The sequence below is a fragment of the Cnephaeus nilssonii genome (assembly GCF_951640355.1).
Source record: "Cnephaeus nilssonii genome assembly, chromosome: 2".
Taxonomy (NCBI): domain Eukaryota; kingdom Metazoa; phylum Chordata; class Mammalia; order Chiroptera; family Vespertilionidae; genus Cnephaeus; species Cnephaeus nilssonii.
Window position 1 is genome coordinate 35,227,246 of NC_137073.1, and position 19,426 is coordinate 35,246,671.

Sequence of the window (19,426 nt, forward strand, 5' to 3'; positions counted from 1 at the left end):
TGTAATGTTTGGCAAAACCTGGCCCTCAAACCAAACAAAAAGAGACAAATTTCTGGCTGAAGCCCCATTCAGTCGAAGAATGATTACTTACCTGGTTTGCACATGCTGGATACCAGAGAGGTAGACCCAGACAGACGTCAGATAACCACCAGGAAGGGATTTTTATATTGGAACTTTATGAATACATGAAAGAACTGGCTATGAATGACTTAACCTGCCCAAGCCTCAGACCCATAGCTACCTTACTGAGCTCGGCACTTTGTCTCAATTGGAAATAAGAGCTGATATTCTGCTAATACACACCAATATGACTGCCTCTTCCATAGGTGTCTGAAAATAGCAACCACGCTAAACCCTGAAGTGCTTCTCCTGCTGCCCTGGACACCCTCCACCAGGACCGCTAGAATAAGGGTCTGTGTGCCCTGATCCTTGATTATGGCGTTTGATCACAGTTTCAGACAAAGGGGCAGGCAGCCATTGTCTTTGCACATCCCCCCATTGTTGCAAGCCTCTCCCCCTTTAGCTGAAGTGACTTCTAGGGAATTTAAAGAGCTGGCACCTTCATCCACTCCCTTCCTTTTTCAGTTTTTCTTTGGGAGACAGCCATTAAAGACTAAGATATTAGCTCTAGCTGGTTTGGCTCAGTGGATAGAGTGTCGGCTTGTAGACTGAAGGGTCCCAGGTTCAATTCCGGCCAAGGGCACATGCCCGAGTTGCAGGTTCGATTCCCAGCAGGGGACCTACAGGAGGCAGTCGATCAATGATTTTCTCTCATCATTGATATTTCTCTATCTCTCCCCCCTCTTCCTTCCTCTCTGAAATCAATAAAGATATATCTTAAAAAAAAAAAAAGACTAAGACATTAAAAAACAATCACATACGTGGAGAAAATTGGAATGTGACCGTTCATGCCCAGGGAAAGGTTCAGTAAAGATCTGAGAAGGCCTTATGTTTATATCTCAGGCTGATGATCCTTGACACAGAGACGTCCCATAAATAACTGAAAAAACATTAAATAATAATAATAAAACAGCAAATCTTCCCTGGCTGGTGTGGCTCATTTGGTTGAGTGTTGTCCTGTGCACCAAAGGGTCGCTGGTTCAATTCCTGGTCAGGGTACATGCCCAGGTTGCAGGTTTGATCCCTAGTCAGTGTGTATGCAGGAGGCAACCGGTTGATGTTCCTCTCACATCGATGTTTCTCTCTCTCTCTCCCTCTCCCTTGCTGTCTCTAAGATCAATTTAAAAAAATTTTAAAAACTCAGTAAATTCTCAGGAAGGAGAAGAATCTTCTTCCTAGAATTACCACATAATTTGGTATTCAACTGGATTCAAACTGTATCCAAGTGTCCAGTTTTCAACAAAAAATATTACAAAGACATCATAAAAATATAATGTTGCATGCCAACTATAATTGGAAAATAAATTATTTTTTAAAAATAAAAAAGGGCCATGGAAACAAAAGAAAAAATAAACAAATGAGACTACATCAAACTAAAGTTTTTGCATAGCAAAGGAAGCCTTCAACAAAATAAAAAGAAAACCCATTGAATGGGAGAACATATTCTCCAATGATACATCTGATAAGAGTTAACATCCAGAATTTATAAAGAACTTATACAATTTAACACCAAAAAAAAAATTAATTTGAAAATGGGCAAAAGCCTGGCAGGTGTGTCTCAGTGGTTGAGCATCAACCTATGACCCAGGAGGGCCCATGCTGGGGTTGTGGGCTTGATCCCCAGTAGGGGGAGTGCAGGAAGCAGCTGATCAATGACTCTCAACATTGATGTTTCTATCTCTCTCTCCCTCTCCCTCACCCTTCCTCTCTGAAATCAATAAAAATATATATTTTTTTAATTTTAATGGGCAAAAGACCTGAACAGACACTGCTCCAAAGAGGTCATACAGATGGTCAATAGACATAAGAAAAGATGCTCAATGTCACTAATCATCAGAGAGATGCAATAATCTGAGGAGTGCTAGTTTTTAAAAAGACATGGCTGAATCACAGTGAGAACAGCACGCTTTGTGAAGTTTTTGTTGTTGTTGTTAATCCTCACCCGAGGATATTTTTTCCATTGATTTTTAGAGCGAGTGGAAGGGAGGGGGAGAGACAGGGAGAGAGACATTGATGTGAAAGAGACACATTGACTGGTTGTCTCCCGTGTGTGAGGACTGAGCCTGTAACCAAGGTACGTGCCCTTGACCTGAATCGAACCTGAGACCCTGCAGTTTGCGGACTGACACTCTCATCACTGAGCAAACCTGGCTAGGGCAACTTTGGGAAGTTTTAACTTGCCTTATTCCCATTTCTCTCTCCCTGTAGCTTGAAAAACAATAGCTTCACAAGTCTGGTGGCTATGAAAGCCAGCAGCCAGGAAGCCAATAGATAGGGAAGGACAGGTTTAGTGCTTCCCAAAAGCCCCATCCCCAGATAATGGTCATTATCTGGCCTGTCTAGCAGCTCCCTGAAAGCTCCGTTCTCGGGGCTGTCTTTATCTGACCCTTCTCAGAGCTTGCTCCCCATGGACTGGGCTGAACGCCCCCCCTCGGATTCTGAGGGGATCAGTGCCTCGCCTCCACCTGACCAATCGGACGTGCAGGGTCAGCTGTGGCGGCCTCAGGACGCAGCATTCCTTGCAGAGAGCACTCTGAGCAGTGTCCTCACCAGAAGCGTCCAGACTTGGGCCGTACTGGTAATTGTCTTGTTGACTCTTGTCAGTCTGATTCTCCCAGGTTCCTGCTGATTCGGAGCCCTCCAATACTCTCCCATTGGATTTTTTTTACTGCTCTACCCAGACAAGCAGAGTGGGTTTTGGTTGCCCGCAGCTAAGAACCCTAATGGATACACTATTTTCCACTTAACATTACGTCACAGGCATAGTACCATGCCATTAACTGTTATTCAAAGTATTATTTCAATGACTGTGCACTATTTCATCATATTTATGTACCAAAATTTCTTTAGCCATGACCTAGTGCTCGAGTAAACTATAAATTTCTGTTAAATACTAACAGTGAATATTATTGTATTCACATTTTTTAGCTTCAATTCTGGCCATCTTTTTAGGATGTCTTAAAGTTAATAGTATGAACATTTTGAGAGTTCTTGTGGCATAAAGCCAATTTCCCCACGGAATTTTTATACAAAGTTTTATCCTCATATTTGTACTCTCACAGGTGAGAATGTTCAATTTAACTCCACTCAACAAGATTGGGTAAGATAATTTTAAACAATTTTTGATAATCTGATGGGGGGAACCTCATTGGTGTTTTAATGGGCATTTCTTTGATTACCAGAGAAGCTGAATATTTTAAAATGTTAATTGCATGTTTTTATTTCTTCTTTTGTACATTTCCTTCTGATAATTTTTCTATTGGAATGTTCATTTTCATTGATTTGTAATTGCTTTTTATATATTATAGGTGTTAACCTTTTGTCATATTTTGGGCCTTGTTTGTGGTTCCCCAATACATTTAATTAAATGGTTCTTTAAAACATAGGTTAAAATTTTTATGTTAAATTCTCTTATTTTTTCCACTGCTTTTTAAAAAATATATATTTTTATTGATTTCAGAAAGGAAGAGAGATAGAAACATCAATGATGAGAATCATTGATCGGCTGCCTCCTGCATGCCCCCTACTGGGGATCGAGCCCACAACCGGGCCATGTGCCTTTGACCAGAATCAAAACCAGGACCCTTCAGTTCCCAGGCCAACACTCTATCCACTGAGCCAAATCAGCTAGAGCTCCACTGCTTTTATGTTTAGAAAGTCTTTACTCATCCCAAGATCAAATATTTGTGTACAGTTTCTTCTAGTATTTTTATGACTTCCCTTTTTATATTTAACTAGAGGCCCAATGCACAAAATTCCTGCAAGGGGCTCGGCCCTCGCAGCCCCAGCTGCCTTGGCCCTTGTAGCCCGGCTGCTTCGTGGCGCCGCCCACTGGTCGTTCGGCAGGTTGTGTCCGCCCTCCGGTCTATTAGCATATTAGCTCTTTATTATATAGGATACTTTAAATCCTCTGAAAGTTATATTGGAGTATAGTGTGAAGGAAAAATAGAATTTTATTTCTTTCAAATACCTAAGCAAATGTCCCAGCATCATTTATTGAATAATCTGTTCTTTCCCCCACAGACTTGCAATGCCACTTCAGTAAGCAGAGACCTGGTAATCACCATGGTAACAGGTCTGCGTTAAAAGCATTTGTTCTCACAAAGTGGAGGGCTAGTGCCCAGCAGGGCTCAGTCTGGCCTCACTGCACATCTTCCCTAATTAAGATACACCTTTTGGGTTTGTCTTTAAAAAATATTCTCCCTTTATAGCCACGATGCAGCATGAAAATTAAGGCCAAGGCCCTCGCATGCTCAGTCTGCTGAGTTGGGCCTGCCAGGGTGGTTGGAGCATGGGGGGAGATGGGGACCGAGGTGAGAGAGAGGGCGGTGATCTGCTCTGCTCCTGTTCCATCCCGAGGACCTGGAGGGACGTCATCAAGGTCCTTTAACAGCTGGAGGGTGGGAGGTAGGGCGGTCATGTTGGAGAAGGCAGCTCTAATGTTAAACAGAGCAGAGACTCCGCAGTTGGTCCAGCAAGAGCCCAGCTTGAGGCCCAAAGCATCCCTTCCCCTTCCGGAATGGCAGCGAAGTCCACGCTTCCTGCTCTTTGGAGTTTTTGGCCTTAGGTCCCCTCTCTTATAGGGTGTCCAGCCTTGGAGGAAGTGGGGGGGGGGGGGCGAAGCAGGGAACCAGACCTATGCCTGTGCTCATCTGCCAAGAAGGAGGAGACCTTCTTACTTTGGGGAAAGTCCCAGGAGCCTGAGCACTGGAGAGGAGACCGTGAAGATGTTTAGCTACCACTCTGCACACCGGGTGACTGCAGAGCCATCTCCTGCAAGGGGGGTGAGCAAGCCACAGGTAGATGCAGAAGGCACAAGCAGGCAGAAACTCTGAGGCCAGGACAGAACAACGGTGGCAGTGAGAGGGAGAATGGACTCACCCAGAGCTGTGCTTAATCAGCGACCTCCTGTGGCTGCCGAGGCCCAGGGGTGAATCAGAACTGGCACTCTTCCCCTGGGGCTTGGCCCTACTCCCACCCTGTCCTTGGGGTCCCCTGACATCCTTGGAGCCTTGCCCTAAGCCCCTATCTCTTGAGGCACTTGGAGGGGCTGGGGGTGGTGCCCTTGGCCTTCCACTTGGCATGTCTGCAGGCAGTGCTTCCGGCCCAGGGTCTCCAGTCTTAACCACTAAGCCCCTCCCTGCGCCCAGGCACAAAGGCCTGCCTGAGTACTGTCCCGGGTCTTTTCTCAGCGATTCTGTCTCCACGCCCTGCTTCCCTCTGCTCAGCCATGAGAGAGAGTAGTTTGGGGGCCTGGTCAGTGAAGAACCAGCACGCTGCCTCCCCCTCACATCCAACAGGAGCATCCTGTAGGTGTAGGCCCTGCCCCTTGAGATCAGTGCTCCCCAGTCCGGTGCTGCGGATGGACTCCAGGTGGGCTCAGGTGTTGGCCCTTGTAGGCTCCCAGGCTGGGCATGGCTGCTGAGTGCAAGCTGGTTATTCATCCCAAGTGCTGTGCAAATACCCTGTGCTCTGTGAGCTGTGATGTGAGAAAGGTCAGGAAGCTCCACCCAGTTGAGGGCAGAACAATCCGTCTTCAGGAGTGACCAAGCCTTACGGCTGGCATTCTAGCAGTGCTGGGGTTCTTGCGCCAGGAATCTTGTAGAGAGGATAGTGCTGTGGGGAGAAGGGTAAGAGGTTCTGTCCCAGCGTCCTACAGAATCCTCACAGAGCAAGCCTCAGGATTTTGCTGAGATTTCTGGAATATGCTGATCCAACAGATCTGCCGGGGACCTTACAAGTCACCATAGTGGTTAAGGGTGCAGGCTCCTGCTGGGCCATAAGGAGTAACGAAGCATCGATATGTGTCACAACATGGACGAGCCTTGAAGTCATTATGCTAAGTAAAGGGAGCTAGATGTAAAAGGCCACATATTGTATGAATCCATTTGTGTGAAATGTCCAGAATAGGTAAGTCTGCAGAGACAGAAAGTAGATTACTGGTTGCCTAGGGGTAGTGAAAGTGGGAGGAATGGGGGTATGAATAAATGATACAGGGTTTCTTTGGGGGATGATGATAATGTTCTAAAATGGATTGTGGCGATGATTGCACAACTGTGAGTATAATAAAATCTGCTGAATCGTACCGTTGAAATGGGTGAGTATAACAGGATGTGAATTATAGCTCAATACAAAAAGCTCGATTACAAAAAAATCAGATGTAGGCTGCGGGCTTACATAGCTTGGGTTCAAATCCTGACCACTTACTACGTGGACAACCTTGGGCAAGTCCCTTAACCTCCTTGTGCATGAATTCGCTCATTTGCTCACCTGCAAAATGAAGACAATTAAAGCACCCGTTTCATCAGGTTAGCGTGGGGATTAAATGAGTCAATCCACATAACGGGCTCAGGACAGTGCCTGACACACAGCAAGCAGTGGCTCTTCCTAGTTCAGGGAAGCAAACCTTTGCTGGGCAAGGTGGAAATGAGAGCCCGAGAGGTTAAGTGACTTGCCCACTGTAGGCTGAAGGACACCCTCCTACCCCCAAATATATGTCCAAGTTGTAATCCCTGGACCCTCTGCCTGTGACCTTATTTGGAAAGAGGGTCATTGTGGACGTGATGAAGTTAAGGATCTCAAGATGAAAAGATCATTCTGGATTACATGATGGCCTGAAACCCAATGACAAGTGCTCTTGCAAGAGACACACAGAGGACAAGACAGACACGGGGGGAAGGCCATGTGAAGACAGAGGCAGAGGTTGGAGGGATGCAGCCACAGCCAAAGGGACACCTGGGGCCACTAGAAGCTGGAAAAGGCAGGGAACGGTTCTCCCTGGACCCTTCAGAGGGAGCCTGGCCCTGACGACACCTTGAATTCAGACTCCAGCCTCCAAAACTGTGAGAGGACACATTTGTGGCAGTTGTTACAGCAGCTTTAGGAAACTTGTACAGCCACTCAGCCCGCAGTGCCAGAGCCGGGACTCCTGGCTCCAATGGTCACTTGGGATGTTTCATTGCATTTATCTGTGAATAAAGAACAGCTTCAACCCAGTTGCCAGGAAGTTTCTGGAAGTGGGTTCTGTGATCCTTTTAACAGACAAGGACACTGAGGCCCTGTGGTCACTTGCCCACGTCACACACCCATCCATGTGGGGGCAGGTGGACCGGGAAGTGTGAGCCTGGCTGTCACCTCACCCACACCACTCGTTAGATTGACCAGCCTCTGCCCGGACAGTATTTAATCTGCCTTTTACAATGCACCAATTGCAGGTTCATTAATGGGCAATTGAAAGTTATAGGTGACATTAGAGTTTATTAATAACATTGGAAGTAAATCTCCCTGGAATTCAAGTAATTGAAAATCTTGTGAAATTCTCTTTTTCATAATCCATAAAGCAGGTCTGGAAGAGAGGTGCTCCAGAAACCTCGGGGGCGGTTGGGATCACAGGTGTGGGAAGTCGGGGTGGGGAGGGGCTTCTGTTCTGACTCAGGCCATTCTTGGGTGCCCGCCTGCCCCTGCCCACCCCTGTCACTGCCTCTGAGAGTCCGGGAAGGAGTCTCTCCTCCCGGGACTGTCCTACTGGGACTCACTGCAGTGGTCAGAGCTGGGTGCGGGGGATGCCGATGGGACCCTGCCCATGAGATCACAGCCTCGTGGGGACACAGGGCTGTGAAGGCTGCCGTACCCCGGTGGCACCTGGAATGCCTCCAGCCAGAGTCAGGCGGTTCCTGCCCATGCAGAAGAGCCCTTTGTGGGACTTTGGGACACACCAAACTCCGGGTGAGAGGAATGAGCCCCCAAAGTGCCCTTCCTGCTCATCCTGGAGAGGGCCAACCTCACCCAGGGCATTCTGGGAGGGGAGATGCTTGGAGGTGGCTGCAGAGCCCAGGGGGTGAGGTGAGTGTCTGATTAACTTCCAGCCACATCTCAATTCCTTCTGGGACCCCAGAAACAAGTCACACCGTGTCTTCTTGAGTTCCAGTCCCAGAAATGTGGGGTCCCATTGGAATGCCCAAGAGGAACCCCACCTGGACTGTCGGGGCTCCCAGCCCACTTCTGAGTTTTGACCGAGGTCCTCCACCCCAAGGCAGCGCATTTGGTGTCCTGGGCAAGCACAGCAGTCTCCCTTAGGGCCCCATTCTGCCAAGGGGTCTGGGGGTTGAAGATCCTCCTGACCTGCTTCACGAAGGGCTGGAGGACTTAGCTTGTTAGATGGCATTAGGTCTTGCGGGAGCCCTGGGGGTGCTTGGGGCAGGACGGGGGCTCCAGTGAGCAGGAGGGTGGCCTGGAGAAAGAGAAAGGGGCCCAGCCACCTGGGAGAAGCACTGCCCAGCCCATCCTTTCCCTCCTGCACCCCTGCATGCATGCTCGGTGTACACCGTGCCCAAGGGGTCACCAATGAGCCACCCTTCTCCCTCCTCCAACCCTTTCCCCAGGCTGTCTGCCCTGCTGCAGAGCTCTCTCCTGTTTAGCTGACTCCTGACCCCTGAAGACCCCCTTTTCCTCCAGGGTCCCTCCTCATGCTCCCTGAAGATTAGCTGCCTCCTCTGCTGTACGGATGTGACCCCACGGTCACTGCCTGCCATGTGTCCCACTGGCCAGGACTCCCTGTCCTCACACCCACTCACACTGCCTTCTAGAATGGCTTTCTGCAGCACCTGGGGGTCACTGTGGCCCGGCGAGCCAGGCCCCCTGTAGCCGCAGCCACACAACATGAGACCCCCAGTGGGAAGAGCACCTTTATTGTCAGAGCGTCACAGACTTCCCGCCCACCTCTGACCCCACCCCCACGAAGACAGGCCTGCGGGGGGGCTGCATGTTGGCTCCAGGAACAGCTCTGCCTCGGGGAGGGGGGGGGGCAGTCAGAGCCCGGAGGAGGAAGAGGTTACCGGGTGAGGAGCGGGCCGCAGCCTCCCAGGGGACCTGGAGCGCTGGGCAGAGATTGCTCCTGCCACCAGGGGAGACGTGCTCGGGGAGGCGCCAGCACCAGTGGGTCTGAGTCTGCGGCCCTTGCGTGAGTGTGGGTCCCGGCCCAGCGACAGAGGAGCACCGAGAGGAGCACCGGGGAGGCCCGCTCACAGGGGACCCGTGGCCTGAGGCCTCGAATGGCTTTGAGGGCTGTGGGCTGAGCTGCTGTCTGGAGCAGCAGGGACCCAGGGCGGATGTGGAGCTGCCGGGGCACCGCCCTGAGGGCAGGCACATCTCCCCTGCAGGCCTGGGACTCGGACAGCCCTCCTTTCTCGACTTCGTCAAGAGGACGTTAGACTGGTCATGTGATGCGGAAGTGGCCAACCCTGTAGGTCCCCTGAGAGACTGGGAGAGGGCAGGGTTGCAAGTGATGCCCCTGGAGGGTGCGTGTTCCCATTAAATCCTCCCTCCTCTGCTCAGGGGTGTGAGGCCCTTGTGGATGGGGGTGGGTGGGCTCAGAGAGATTGGGAGGCAGCAGTGGGTGATGCCAATTAGGTTTGAGGACCCTTGCACCCCAATGCTCCTTTCTCAATCCCCATGTCCCTGTGACACTCGTGGGTTTATTCAGGGTCTCCCTGGCCCCAAGCCAGGGGATTGGAGTTGAGGAATGAGACCCAGGGCCCTGTCCTTCTTCCCACTGTCCATCCAGCCTCCCCACAGACCTGTGCTCACCCTGTCTGAGTTTTCTGTGAAGAGGGGAAGAGGAACTGAACGACCTGGGTTCAAATCCTGCCCCAGCCCTCCATGGCTGGTGGCTTTGCAGGTTATTTATCCCCTCCAAGCCTCTTTCCCCAATAAAGTGGGGAGAACAAGCCTACCTCCTAAGGGTTAAATGAGACAATGTAGGGAGAGCTCCTTGGACGGCCCAAACGTCATAGGAACTCAGTAAATGCTAAGGATTATGATTATTCTCAAACCCAGACTCTGTCTCCTGCAGAGGGTGGGAGGTGGGGAGGGCCGGAACCAGAGCAGGGCTCTGCCAAGGGTGCTGGGCCCCTCTGGATCCTGTCCCTGGAGGTCCCAGCTGTCCCCAAGGCCCCCAAGCCCTGGGGGCCAATGTCCCTCCTGATTGTCCATGCCTGAGGCGCAGCCCCATTCGGGGTGCCTTCAGGATCCAGTGGCGGCACAGGCTTGAGGGCTGGGTCTCTGGTGGGGCCGGGCTCGTCCTGGAGAGTTGGGCCCTACTTCCCGCTGCTGGCCCGGCTTGTGCTCTTCTGCACAGGGCTGGGGCCAAGCAGGGCAGCGAGGGAGCCATCGGGTGGGGCGCCACCACGCTTCATTTTGAGGTTGGCTCTCAGGGCGGCATCCTGGCCGGAGCCCCCCTCCGGGGAGGCCAGGGGATCTGGAAGGAGAGCAGGAGGGTGGGCCTTGGGGGCGCCTTCGCATCACACTGCCCAGCGAGGATAGGGCTTTCTACCCACGCATTCACTCATTCACTCACTCATTCATTCATTCATCCTTCAACAAATGCTGATCAGGGCTGGGCTCCAGACCCTGAAGAGGTGCCCGTCACCACCCTGCCACCAGGGCGGACATGGAAACCCCACTCCAAGAGGGAACCAAGGCCCTGCAGAGCCCTGTGAGGAGAGATGAGTTCAGCCTCACAGACGTGAAGTTGGAGCAGGTCCTGCAGCGGGAGTTGGTGTTGAGTAGGTAGAGGGAGCAGCTTGAGCAAAGGCTCAAGGAGGGGTCTGGGATGACGGATGGTGGCTCTGTGTCATGGGCACCAGGCTGTGCTGGGGAGGGACTTAGGACTAGATGAATCTAGACGTCAGGCATGGGCAGCAGGGAGTCACCCAGGGTCCTTGAGCGGGAGGGACAGCAGGGTCAGGCTAGGGTTGGGGGGAAATTACCTGGCAGCCGAGGGAAGGGAACATGGAGGTAGGGAGACCAGAGACAGTGGCAGCTGTCATGAGGGCAGCAGGAGGGGGAGGCAGGAGCAGAGGGAGATGCCCAGCCGGGGGCCCACCCGTTCCTGCGTCCTGGTCCCCACTCACCATGGATCCCGATCATGTGCTCCAGGATGAGGACCCTCTCTGCCAGGATCTTCAAGGCCTCCCGCAGCTGCTGCACCCCCTCACCCTGCGGGGAGGAAGCAGCCAGGGTCAGGGCCATTCTGCTTCAGGGTACCTGTCCCAGGCCTTCCCATTCCTGCCTGTCACCATCAGTACAGCAGCCACCATCCACTCTGTGCCAGGGAGAGCGTTGGAATGCTTGTTCACAGACAAGGAACCGACGCACAGAGAGGGTAACCAGGGTCCCCTGGACACACAGCCTGGAAGTGGCCTCCCGGCTTCCATGCCCAGGTGTGTCCCCTCACGTCTGGGCTCTTCCTGCTCCCAGCTGCCTGCCGGCTTCCCCTGTGTGCCCTTCTTTCCAGAACACACGCTCAGAGCACCTAGAACAGGCCACAGGTGGGGAGCTTGGCTGGTTTCTGTCCTGGCACTGCCCACCTGAGAGCCCACCCCCGAAAGCAAAGGGGCAGGAAAGCCACTGCTTCTGGGGTCCCGGCAGGAGGGCAGGATGACGGCGAGCCTGCATCTCTGAGACCTGGCCTACACGTGGGCCAAGGACCTCGTGTGCCGAGACATGTGAATGAGCTGATTTACTGATGTCAAGGCCACTTTGAAAAGAAAAGTGATGATGAAGAGACAAGTGCCCGCCTGGAGTCAGCAGCAAAACAGACACCTTTGCTGGGAGAGCGTGACAGCTGTCATGACATTCAGATGAATTTAGCTTAAAACACAACCAAAGGAAACCAAAGAGCATCTTATTGGGTTCCAGGAGAGAGGTCTTCCCACCAGCGACCCAAAGTCCACCAGAAGCTGTATCTGGACCGTATCTGTGATGGGGGTGTTCCCGGTGAGGAGTGGAGGGTCCAGGTCCCTCTGTCAGGGACCTAGCTAAGCCCCATGTCCCTGGGCCACAGGTTGTACTTTTATGAAATGGGGAGGGCGGTCATAGGTGCCCTCTTGTGGAGACCGGCTACAGCGTTTGGACAGGTTCAAGCCTGGGACTAATGAGAGGGCAAAGCCACGTGCACGTCCCAGCACAATTATAGCCAAAGGCTATAGTTGTAAGCTTGACCTTATGGTCCGAACCTGTGGTCCCACGTGGCTAAGTGATACAGGCTGCGGGAGGTGCAGCAAGTAAACAAAACTTGATCAGGTGTATGTAATTGAGTAGATTTGAAACCCGCGAGAACATTGTAAACATCTTGACCATGCCCTTACTTTGCCTCCTGGAATCTGGCTATAAAATAAAGACTTGGCTTGCAGGCTGTGGTGCTGTCTCTTGATCAGAGAACAGCGTCTCACCTAGACCCAGCTTTATTCTCTTGTCTGTCTTCTCCATCCTTCACTGCCCCCCCTCAGGTTCACCCATGGCCATGCTGGCGTGGCACACCCTTTCAGTCTGGCATCCCAAGTGACCTGTGAATCTGCTCACGCCCCAGCATGCACATCCTCCTCCCACTGCCTCCTGAGCCCACCACGGCTGCTCTGGTTCCAGCACCTTCCCCCTTTCCCAGTCCCACAAGGACCTCTGGAAGGTCCCACAGCCCAGGCCACCTCCCACAGCTGCCTGCCCCCAATGCCCACCTCGCCAGGGGCCAACAGCACAGTTACCTCTGCAGCAGCTTTCTCCTCTTCTTCCCCCTTCCGGCCAGGCTCGCCCTAGGGAGAAAGCCATGCAGTCAACGTGGTGCGGGTTCGGGGAGGGGGCCTGGGGCGAGCAGAGCAGCGGAGGGCCAAGGCCCTGCTCACCCTGCACAGCCTCACTCGGGAGGTGTCTGAACTTGGCTTTAGGGGCTTTAATTCTGCTTCTGGGGCCGGGGGGAGTCAGGTTTGGAACCTCATGAGCTCATGTCTTGGCTCTCCGAGGAATCAAGTCTCCTGCCTCTTAAGACTCTGTTTTCCTGTCTCTAAAATGGGGCCAGTCTCATAATAACACCTAGCTGGTACTTACTCCTTCTGTGTGACCTTGGGCAAGGTACTTGACCTCTCTGTGCCTCAGTATTCTCATCTGTACAATGGGGTAATGATAGTGTCTACCTCATAGGACTATTAAAAGGATTAGATGGATGACGAGCTTAGACTGGAGCCTAGCACATAGAGGTGCTGTGAAAGTGTTGTCATACATTACCAGACAGAAGCCTGGGAGGAGGCATGGCTTTGGAGGCTAATGCGCCTTGCTGGGTGACCTTGGAAAAGTTACTTAACCTCTCTGAGCTGCCAGTTCTGGCAAATGGGGATAATAAAGCACAGTATTGCTGGGTTGCTGTGAAGCTTAACTACACTACGGATGAAGAGCCCCTCCACAGTGGCCAGCACGTAGTAGATGCTCAGCAAAGATCCATCCTTCCTCCCGGGCCCCATTGTCTCCCCTCCTCCCCTTTACCCCTGCTCCCCATAAGGCCTTGGGCACAAAGGAGGCTCTCCCTCTAGGGGCAAGAGTTGAAGCTCATAAATTCTTTTTCCCAAGAATGAACATTAGAAGCCAGCTTCCTAAGCCTCTTAAATTCTGGGATTCAGAGACAGAAAGGGGGTGCTCTAGGTCAGTGGTCGGCAAACTCATTAGTCAACAGAGCCAAATATCAACAGTACAACGACTGAAATTTCTTTTGAGAACCAAATTTTTTAAACTTATTCTAACGCCACTTCTTCAAAATAGACTCGCCCAGGCCGTGGTATTTTGTGGAAAAGCCACACTCAAGGGGCCAAAGAGCCGCATGTGGCTCGTGAGCCGCAGTTTGCTGACCACGGGTCTAGGTCCACAGCACATCAACTCAGGGGTCTGGGCTCCCTGAGGAGACCTCAGGACTCTCACCAACCCCTTTAACAGGCTAGTTCAGTCCTTGCTCACATTCCCAGTGAGCTGGCTCCCAGGGTCATCCCTTCTCAGTTTGGGCATCTGGGATGCACTCAGGTTCCCCTTTCTGTCCTCTGCCCTACCCTGGATAAGGTCATGTTTGGGGAGGCTGCGGGGCGGAGCTCAGGTAAGGCCACCTGGGAGAGTCTTCCCCCCACCACCCCGTACCCTGGGCCTGCACCAGAGCCCACCGCTCCTGGTGTGGCCTATCTAAACAGCCCACACTCACAGATGGCCCCGTCATGCCCCGCTCTCCAGCCAGGCCCTGCAGAAAATCAAAATAAAGCAGATGAGTCCTCGCCTGCCTTCCCTGGCCAACCCTTCAGTCCTCCCGCCCCCTACACTGGGCTCTGGATCTGGAAAGTAAGATGGGAGGACAACGAATGACATGGAGGAAAGGGAAAGGCCACACCTGGGGGCCTCCCAGGTTCTGGAGCCATCCTTCTCCGGCTCCTGAATGAACCTCAGCAGAGCCCTCGGTCTTCTCATCTGCAGAATGGGCAAAGCACACCCCCCCACCCCCTCACGTGGAGAAAGACCCTCAGAGACCCACCACCCACAGTGAAGCCACGGTCCGGCCCCTCGTGGTGCGCAGAGGAGGCTGTGGCCATTCCGACATTGTCGATATCCGGGCTAACCTTGGCCCTGCTGGGGCCTGGACGGGCTCAGGCAGTGAGTCCTGGGAGGGCTTGTCCACTGGGGCCCTGGAGAGCCCTCTGGCATCCGGGCCCTGGCCATGGGCCCAGCCTTAGGGAAGGGCCACAGTAAGGAGGTAAGGGGTCAAGATGCCAGGGACATGAAGACCCCTTAGTGGTCGGCAAACTCATTAGTCAACAGAGCCAAATATCAACAGTACAACGACTGAAATTTCTTTTGAGAGCCAAATTTTTTAAACTTAAACGTCTTCTAACGCCACTTCTTCAAAATAGACTCGCCCAGGCCGTGGTATTTTGTGGAAGAGCCACACTCAAGGGGCCAAAGAGCCGCATGTGGCTCGCGAGCCGCAGTTTGCCGAACACGGCCTTAGGCGGATGCCCGGCCACACCCTCTCCAGGGGAGTTGGACAAGCAGCTCAGACTCGGTCCCCTTGAACCTCCTCGGAATCTTGCAGACCTGGGTCCCCACAAGGACATGGTCTGCAGAGCCACCGGAGGCAGCCCTGTTCACAAGGGCCTGGAAAACCGTGAAAATAGACCACCCGGCAGGATAAGGCTACCCCAAAACACCCACTGCATTCCTGGCAAGGGCTGGCGGCAGCTGGAGAGCCGGAAAGGAGCCCGGCCTAGCCGGGACCCAGCTCTGCCACCTGCTGTGTGACTCCAGCAAGTGACAGAGCCGCTCTGAGCCTCCACTTCCCCACTGCCGCTGGGATTAAATGATGGGGTCCCTGAAAGCAGCTGGCATGAGCAGACGGGGGGAGAGTGGGAGCACGGTCATCCCTGACCGCACCTGTGGCCGTGGGCTGGGGCAGCTGGAGGGGCACCACTGTGCAGGGCTCCGTCCGAGGCGCGAGGAGGTCAGCCAGACTTCTCTCCCCGGCCGCCTCCTGTGCTGCCCTGGACCTCTGCCCCTCACCAGTCTTCTCAGTCACCGTCATTCTCTCACCTGCTCCCAACCCCTCTCCAGGGCCTGTGGCTGGGGCCTGAGGGACCAGGAGGGAACCCCTGGGGTGCCTCACTCTGGGGACCTAAACTCTCGGCTTACCTGGGCCACCCCTCCTGATGCAGGAGCAGATCAGGCCTGGGGGCCTCCCAGCCCCTCTGCAGCCCTCGTCCCACCCCAGGCCCCGCTGGCCAGCCTGGTCTGTCCCAATTCTACGCTTGCTCTGCCCTATGCTATACGTGGCATGTTTCAGGGTCTGTGCACCAGCCAGCCCTTCTCCTCCACGCTGAGTCCGCCTGGTGTGAAAACACACTGTGGGCACAACAGGGAGCAGATCAGAGCCTGGGACACTGGTTCTTTGACGTCTAGGACGTAAGCTTTAGGGGCCTGGACTGTGGCCCTGGGTCCTGGCTGTGTCATCAGATGGGGGAATATTTGTCATTTAACTAAAGGGATGAATGAACATGTGGGACTCCCCAGGTCTCAGCGCCCACAGGGCTAAGGCCAGGATCCACATCCCTCGCAGTGTGGGAGCCACCTCTCAGCACCTCCTCTCAGCACCCCCACCCCCACCCCAGCCAGAGCTCCAGAACAGCAGAGCACAGCCCGGGAGGGGTCTGCACAAAGCGCTGCACAGTAGGACATCCACCACCCGGCAGGCATCCTGGGCCCTTCCTCCTCCTCCTCTGATTTCCTCCTTGGGCTCCTGTAATACCAGGCGCTTCCACCTGGCACTTCAGTTCTCTTTTGCTCCTGTAACAACCTCCTCCCTGGCTTAGCAGCTGAGGAAGCCGGAGCCCAGGGAGGCTGCCTTTTAGCCCAAGATCACACATCTGAAAGGCAGAATAAGCTGGGGTGGAGCACCCAGTCAGGCTTTGGGGTGCCCCCTCCCACATGGGTGATCCTTGGGAGCAGGATGACAGGCTGGTGGACATTCTGTGCTGCTGGCCTCTCTGGGTCTCAGTCAGCTCATCAATAACATGGGAATTTTGCTAACACTCTCTGGCATAGAAGAAATGAGCGGCAAAGACCACTGCTGCTAACAAAACCAGAACCTCATGCCTACTTGCCCCCGGGTCCCACCTGGGCCTAGGTGGGGACCGGCCAGGTGGACTGCTTCCTTCCTGAGCAACTCCTGCAGCAAAACGCCTGGCTCCTCCCTTCCTAGGAAGCCCCTGACCCCTCACACGCCAGAAATGGGCACGGCCTTACCTGGGATCCAGGTGCACCTGGGGGTCCTGGGGGACCATGTGGTCCTGGGGGACCTGTTGGCCGGGTTATAGACAAGTTACCTGGGGCCAGAGAGGCCTTCTGCCCCCTGTCAGCTCTAGAGAGGGACATCCCCACCCTCCACCCCAGCCCCAGCCCTGGGCCTGCCTCATGGGCAGCAAACAAAGATTTGGTGACTGAATGGCGGGGGAACGGGGAACACACACTCCCCCGGCCTCTCCTGCCCACACTCAGAGCAGAGAGCCCACCTCCACCCACTCTCTCCATGCAGCCTACACCCCAACCTGCTCCTCCTCCCAGGGCCTCACCCCCGGGGCCACTCTGCAACCCGCCCCTGGCAAATCTCTCCCACGTCGGCCCCTCCTTGGGACTTGGGGCCCGACCCCCAAGGTCACTCTTCTTGCCTGGGTTACTACAACTGCTTCTTGATCATCCCCCCTCCATGGGGACACCCAGAAAGCAACTGTTCAGTGAGCTCCCTCCCAGCCCGGCCCTCACATTCCCCAGATGCCCGCCCGGGAAGGTCTCTGCTCCCGTGCCTTTGCCAATGCCGCTCCTTCCTCTAGAGCTTCTCCTCCCTCCACATCCCTGCAGTTCTTTCCTACTGGTCTTCCCTACTCTCCGGCTGAGCGTCTCCTCCTCCAGGAGGCCTCCCAGCACCCACCCCACCTCTCTTCCAGACGAACTTCTGGCGTGCACCAGCCACCACCCTGCCTGCTGTCCGTCTCCATGTCTCACTGCCTCTGGGGCAGAGAAAGCCCAGAGGGTCAGGCTGGGCCACGTGTGCCCAGCACAGGAAGCTGCGCTCGTGATGAACGTCCAGCACGCTTGGACGAGGAGGCCTCTGCCCCTGCCCGCACAGGCCTGTGCCTCCCGGGCTGCAGGGAGCCCTGGCGGGCTGTTCCAATGTGCCCCCATGCTTGAGGAGGGCCTGCGGGACAGCGCACCCAGGGGGGGCCCACATCTGGACTCAGTTAGAAAACAAAGCCCTTCTCTGCAGTCAGAGCACATCCCGGAGGCCCAGGTGCTCTCAGGCTCATTCCCTCACCTGGTGTGAGCGTTTACTCAAACGCCGCCTTAGAAACGCCGCCTGCCCGGCCGGGCCCTCCCCTGCTTTCCCTCGCCACTCAGGTCCGTGGACTCACTCACAAGGTCTGCTTCTCCCACGAGAGTGTGAGTACCACCAGGACCGGAGCCTCTGTTTACGAACCTTTGTTTTATGACAGGGATCTGGAGCACTGCCCGGCAGGCAGGGTTTGCTCAGTGAATATTTGTTCAACGGGGAAGAGAGTAAATGAATGACCGGGAGTGAGCGTTCTGGGCCTGGGGACATCCACACAGCTGGGCGGGCCGAGCTTCGGTGGCCCTGGCCCCAAACGCCCCGTCCAGTGAGGGTCCATAGAGGGTGGGGGTCAAGCCAGATCCAGGCTCAGCCCATTGAGCCCAGGGCCATCTCCCCCCGCAGGGCCACTGGTTTCTGCCTAAAGGCCCGGGACCTTGTGCCTCTCATAGTCCCGGTCCCACCTGAGCTGCCCTGTGCTGACCCCATGCTCCCCCTGGGCCTGGGCCTCCGTGCATCCCATCCACCACCCAGGTCCACTTGAGGGCGGCTCTGAACTGCTTTATGTGGGCATCGGGAACTTGGGGTTCCTTTGTCCAGTCCCACAAGTGAGCTGCCAAACAGTAGGTTGGAGCAGACCCAGTCTCCAGCACCCTGCCAAGGCCACGGGCCCCCTAATGGCTCCTTCAAGTCCCCTTGGCCCAGGCCAAGCCCAGGATGGGATGCCCAGTCCAGGCCATCGGTGCTGCTGCCCTCTGCACTTACCTGGAGGGCCGGGGGGGCCCCGGGGTCCTGGGACACCGGCCAGCACCGTGTCCACGGCGGCAGAAGCCAGCTGTGAGTCTCCATCTGCGGGAAGAGCAGATGGCCTGTGACCTGGCAGGGTGGAGTCGGCTGAGCTGGGAGGCTGGACCTGAGGTCCCCCAGAGCTGGGACGGACACTCCGGACCCCACTGGGGCCTCAAAGCAGCCCAGGCAAACAGATGCAATTGCTCCCACTGCTCAGAAGAGCACACGGAGGCCGGTTCAAAGGGCAGCGAAAGCCCAGTGAGCTTCTTAGGAAAACAAACTCTTTCCTGAACAATCCAGACCCTTCAACTCTGGCCAGCCCCACTCACCTCCCCAGGGCCCCAGGCTGGCACTGTCCTCCAGGCTCCATCCCTGTGCCTGCCTGACGCGCCCAGCTGGCTCCCTCACTCAGGGCCTCCCCTAAGAAGGCCTCCCTGCTCACCCCTCTGAGCTGCCTCCAGCAGGGCCCTGGGGCAAGGTGGGGCCTGTCTGACGGCCTGTCTCCCAAGGCCTGGGCTCCTAGGGTGAGCCCCATGCAACTACCCTGGGCATCCCCAGAGCAGCCAGGCCCAGGGAATGCCGGGGCTACCGCTGCCCCCCCCCCGCCCGGCTCCATACATGGAAGCCTGGCCTGTCCTTCCAGAGGCCTCACAGCAAGTGGGCACCCGTGGGTGCTCAGTCCCCACCAGCTGTCCCCCTGGAGCATCCCCACCTGTCCCAATGCTCACACCCCAATGGCCGCCCTCCCTCGGGGACCCCCGGGCTGGGGAAGGAGGGTGCTGTCCAAGGAGGGCTCTGGGCACTGGAGGTGGTAGGTGGGCAGCGTCAGGTCTGACACAGGGC

General features: G+C 54.9%; 1 protein-coding gene across 3 annotated transcripts in view; it reads right to left on the reverse strand.

Annotated features, from left to right (window-relative positions):
* Positions 1–7,923: 7,923 nt before the first annotated feature.
* The window catches only part of COL26A1 (collagen type XXVI alpha 1 chain), a 155,786-nt gene continuing 144,283 nt past the window's right edge, over positions 7,924–19,426 (reverse strand). For all 3 annotated transcript variants that reach the window (XM_079799384.1, XM_079799383.1, XM_079799385.1), the window contains exons 8-13: positions 18,560–18,643; positions 16,717–16,769; positions 14,132–14,167; positions 12,660–12,707; positions 11,031–11,115; positions 7,924–10,375 (exon numbers count right to left, since the gene is read on the reverse strand). In XM_079799384.1, coding sequence (XP_079655510.1) covers positions 10,215–10,375; positions 11,031–11,115; positions 12,660–12,707; positions 14,132–14,167; positions 16,717–16,769; positions 18,560–18,643 — 467 coding nt within the window. In that variant the 3' untranslated portion in view covers positions 7,924–10,214. The remainder of the gene's footprint in view (positions 10,376–11,030; positions 11,116–12,659; positions 12,708–14,131; positions 14,168–16,716; positions 16,770–18,559; positions 18,644–19,426) is intronic.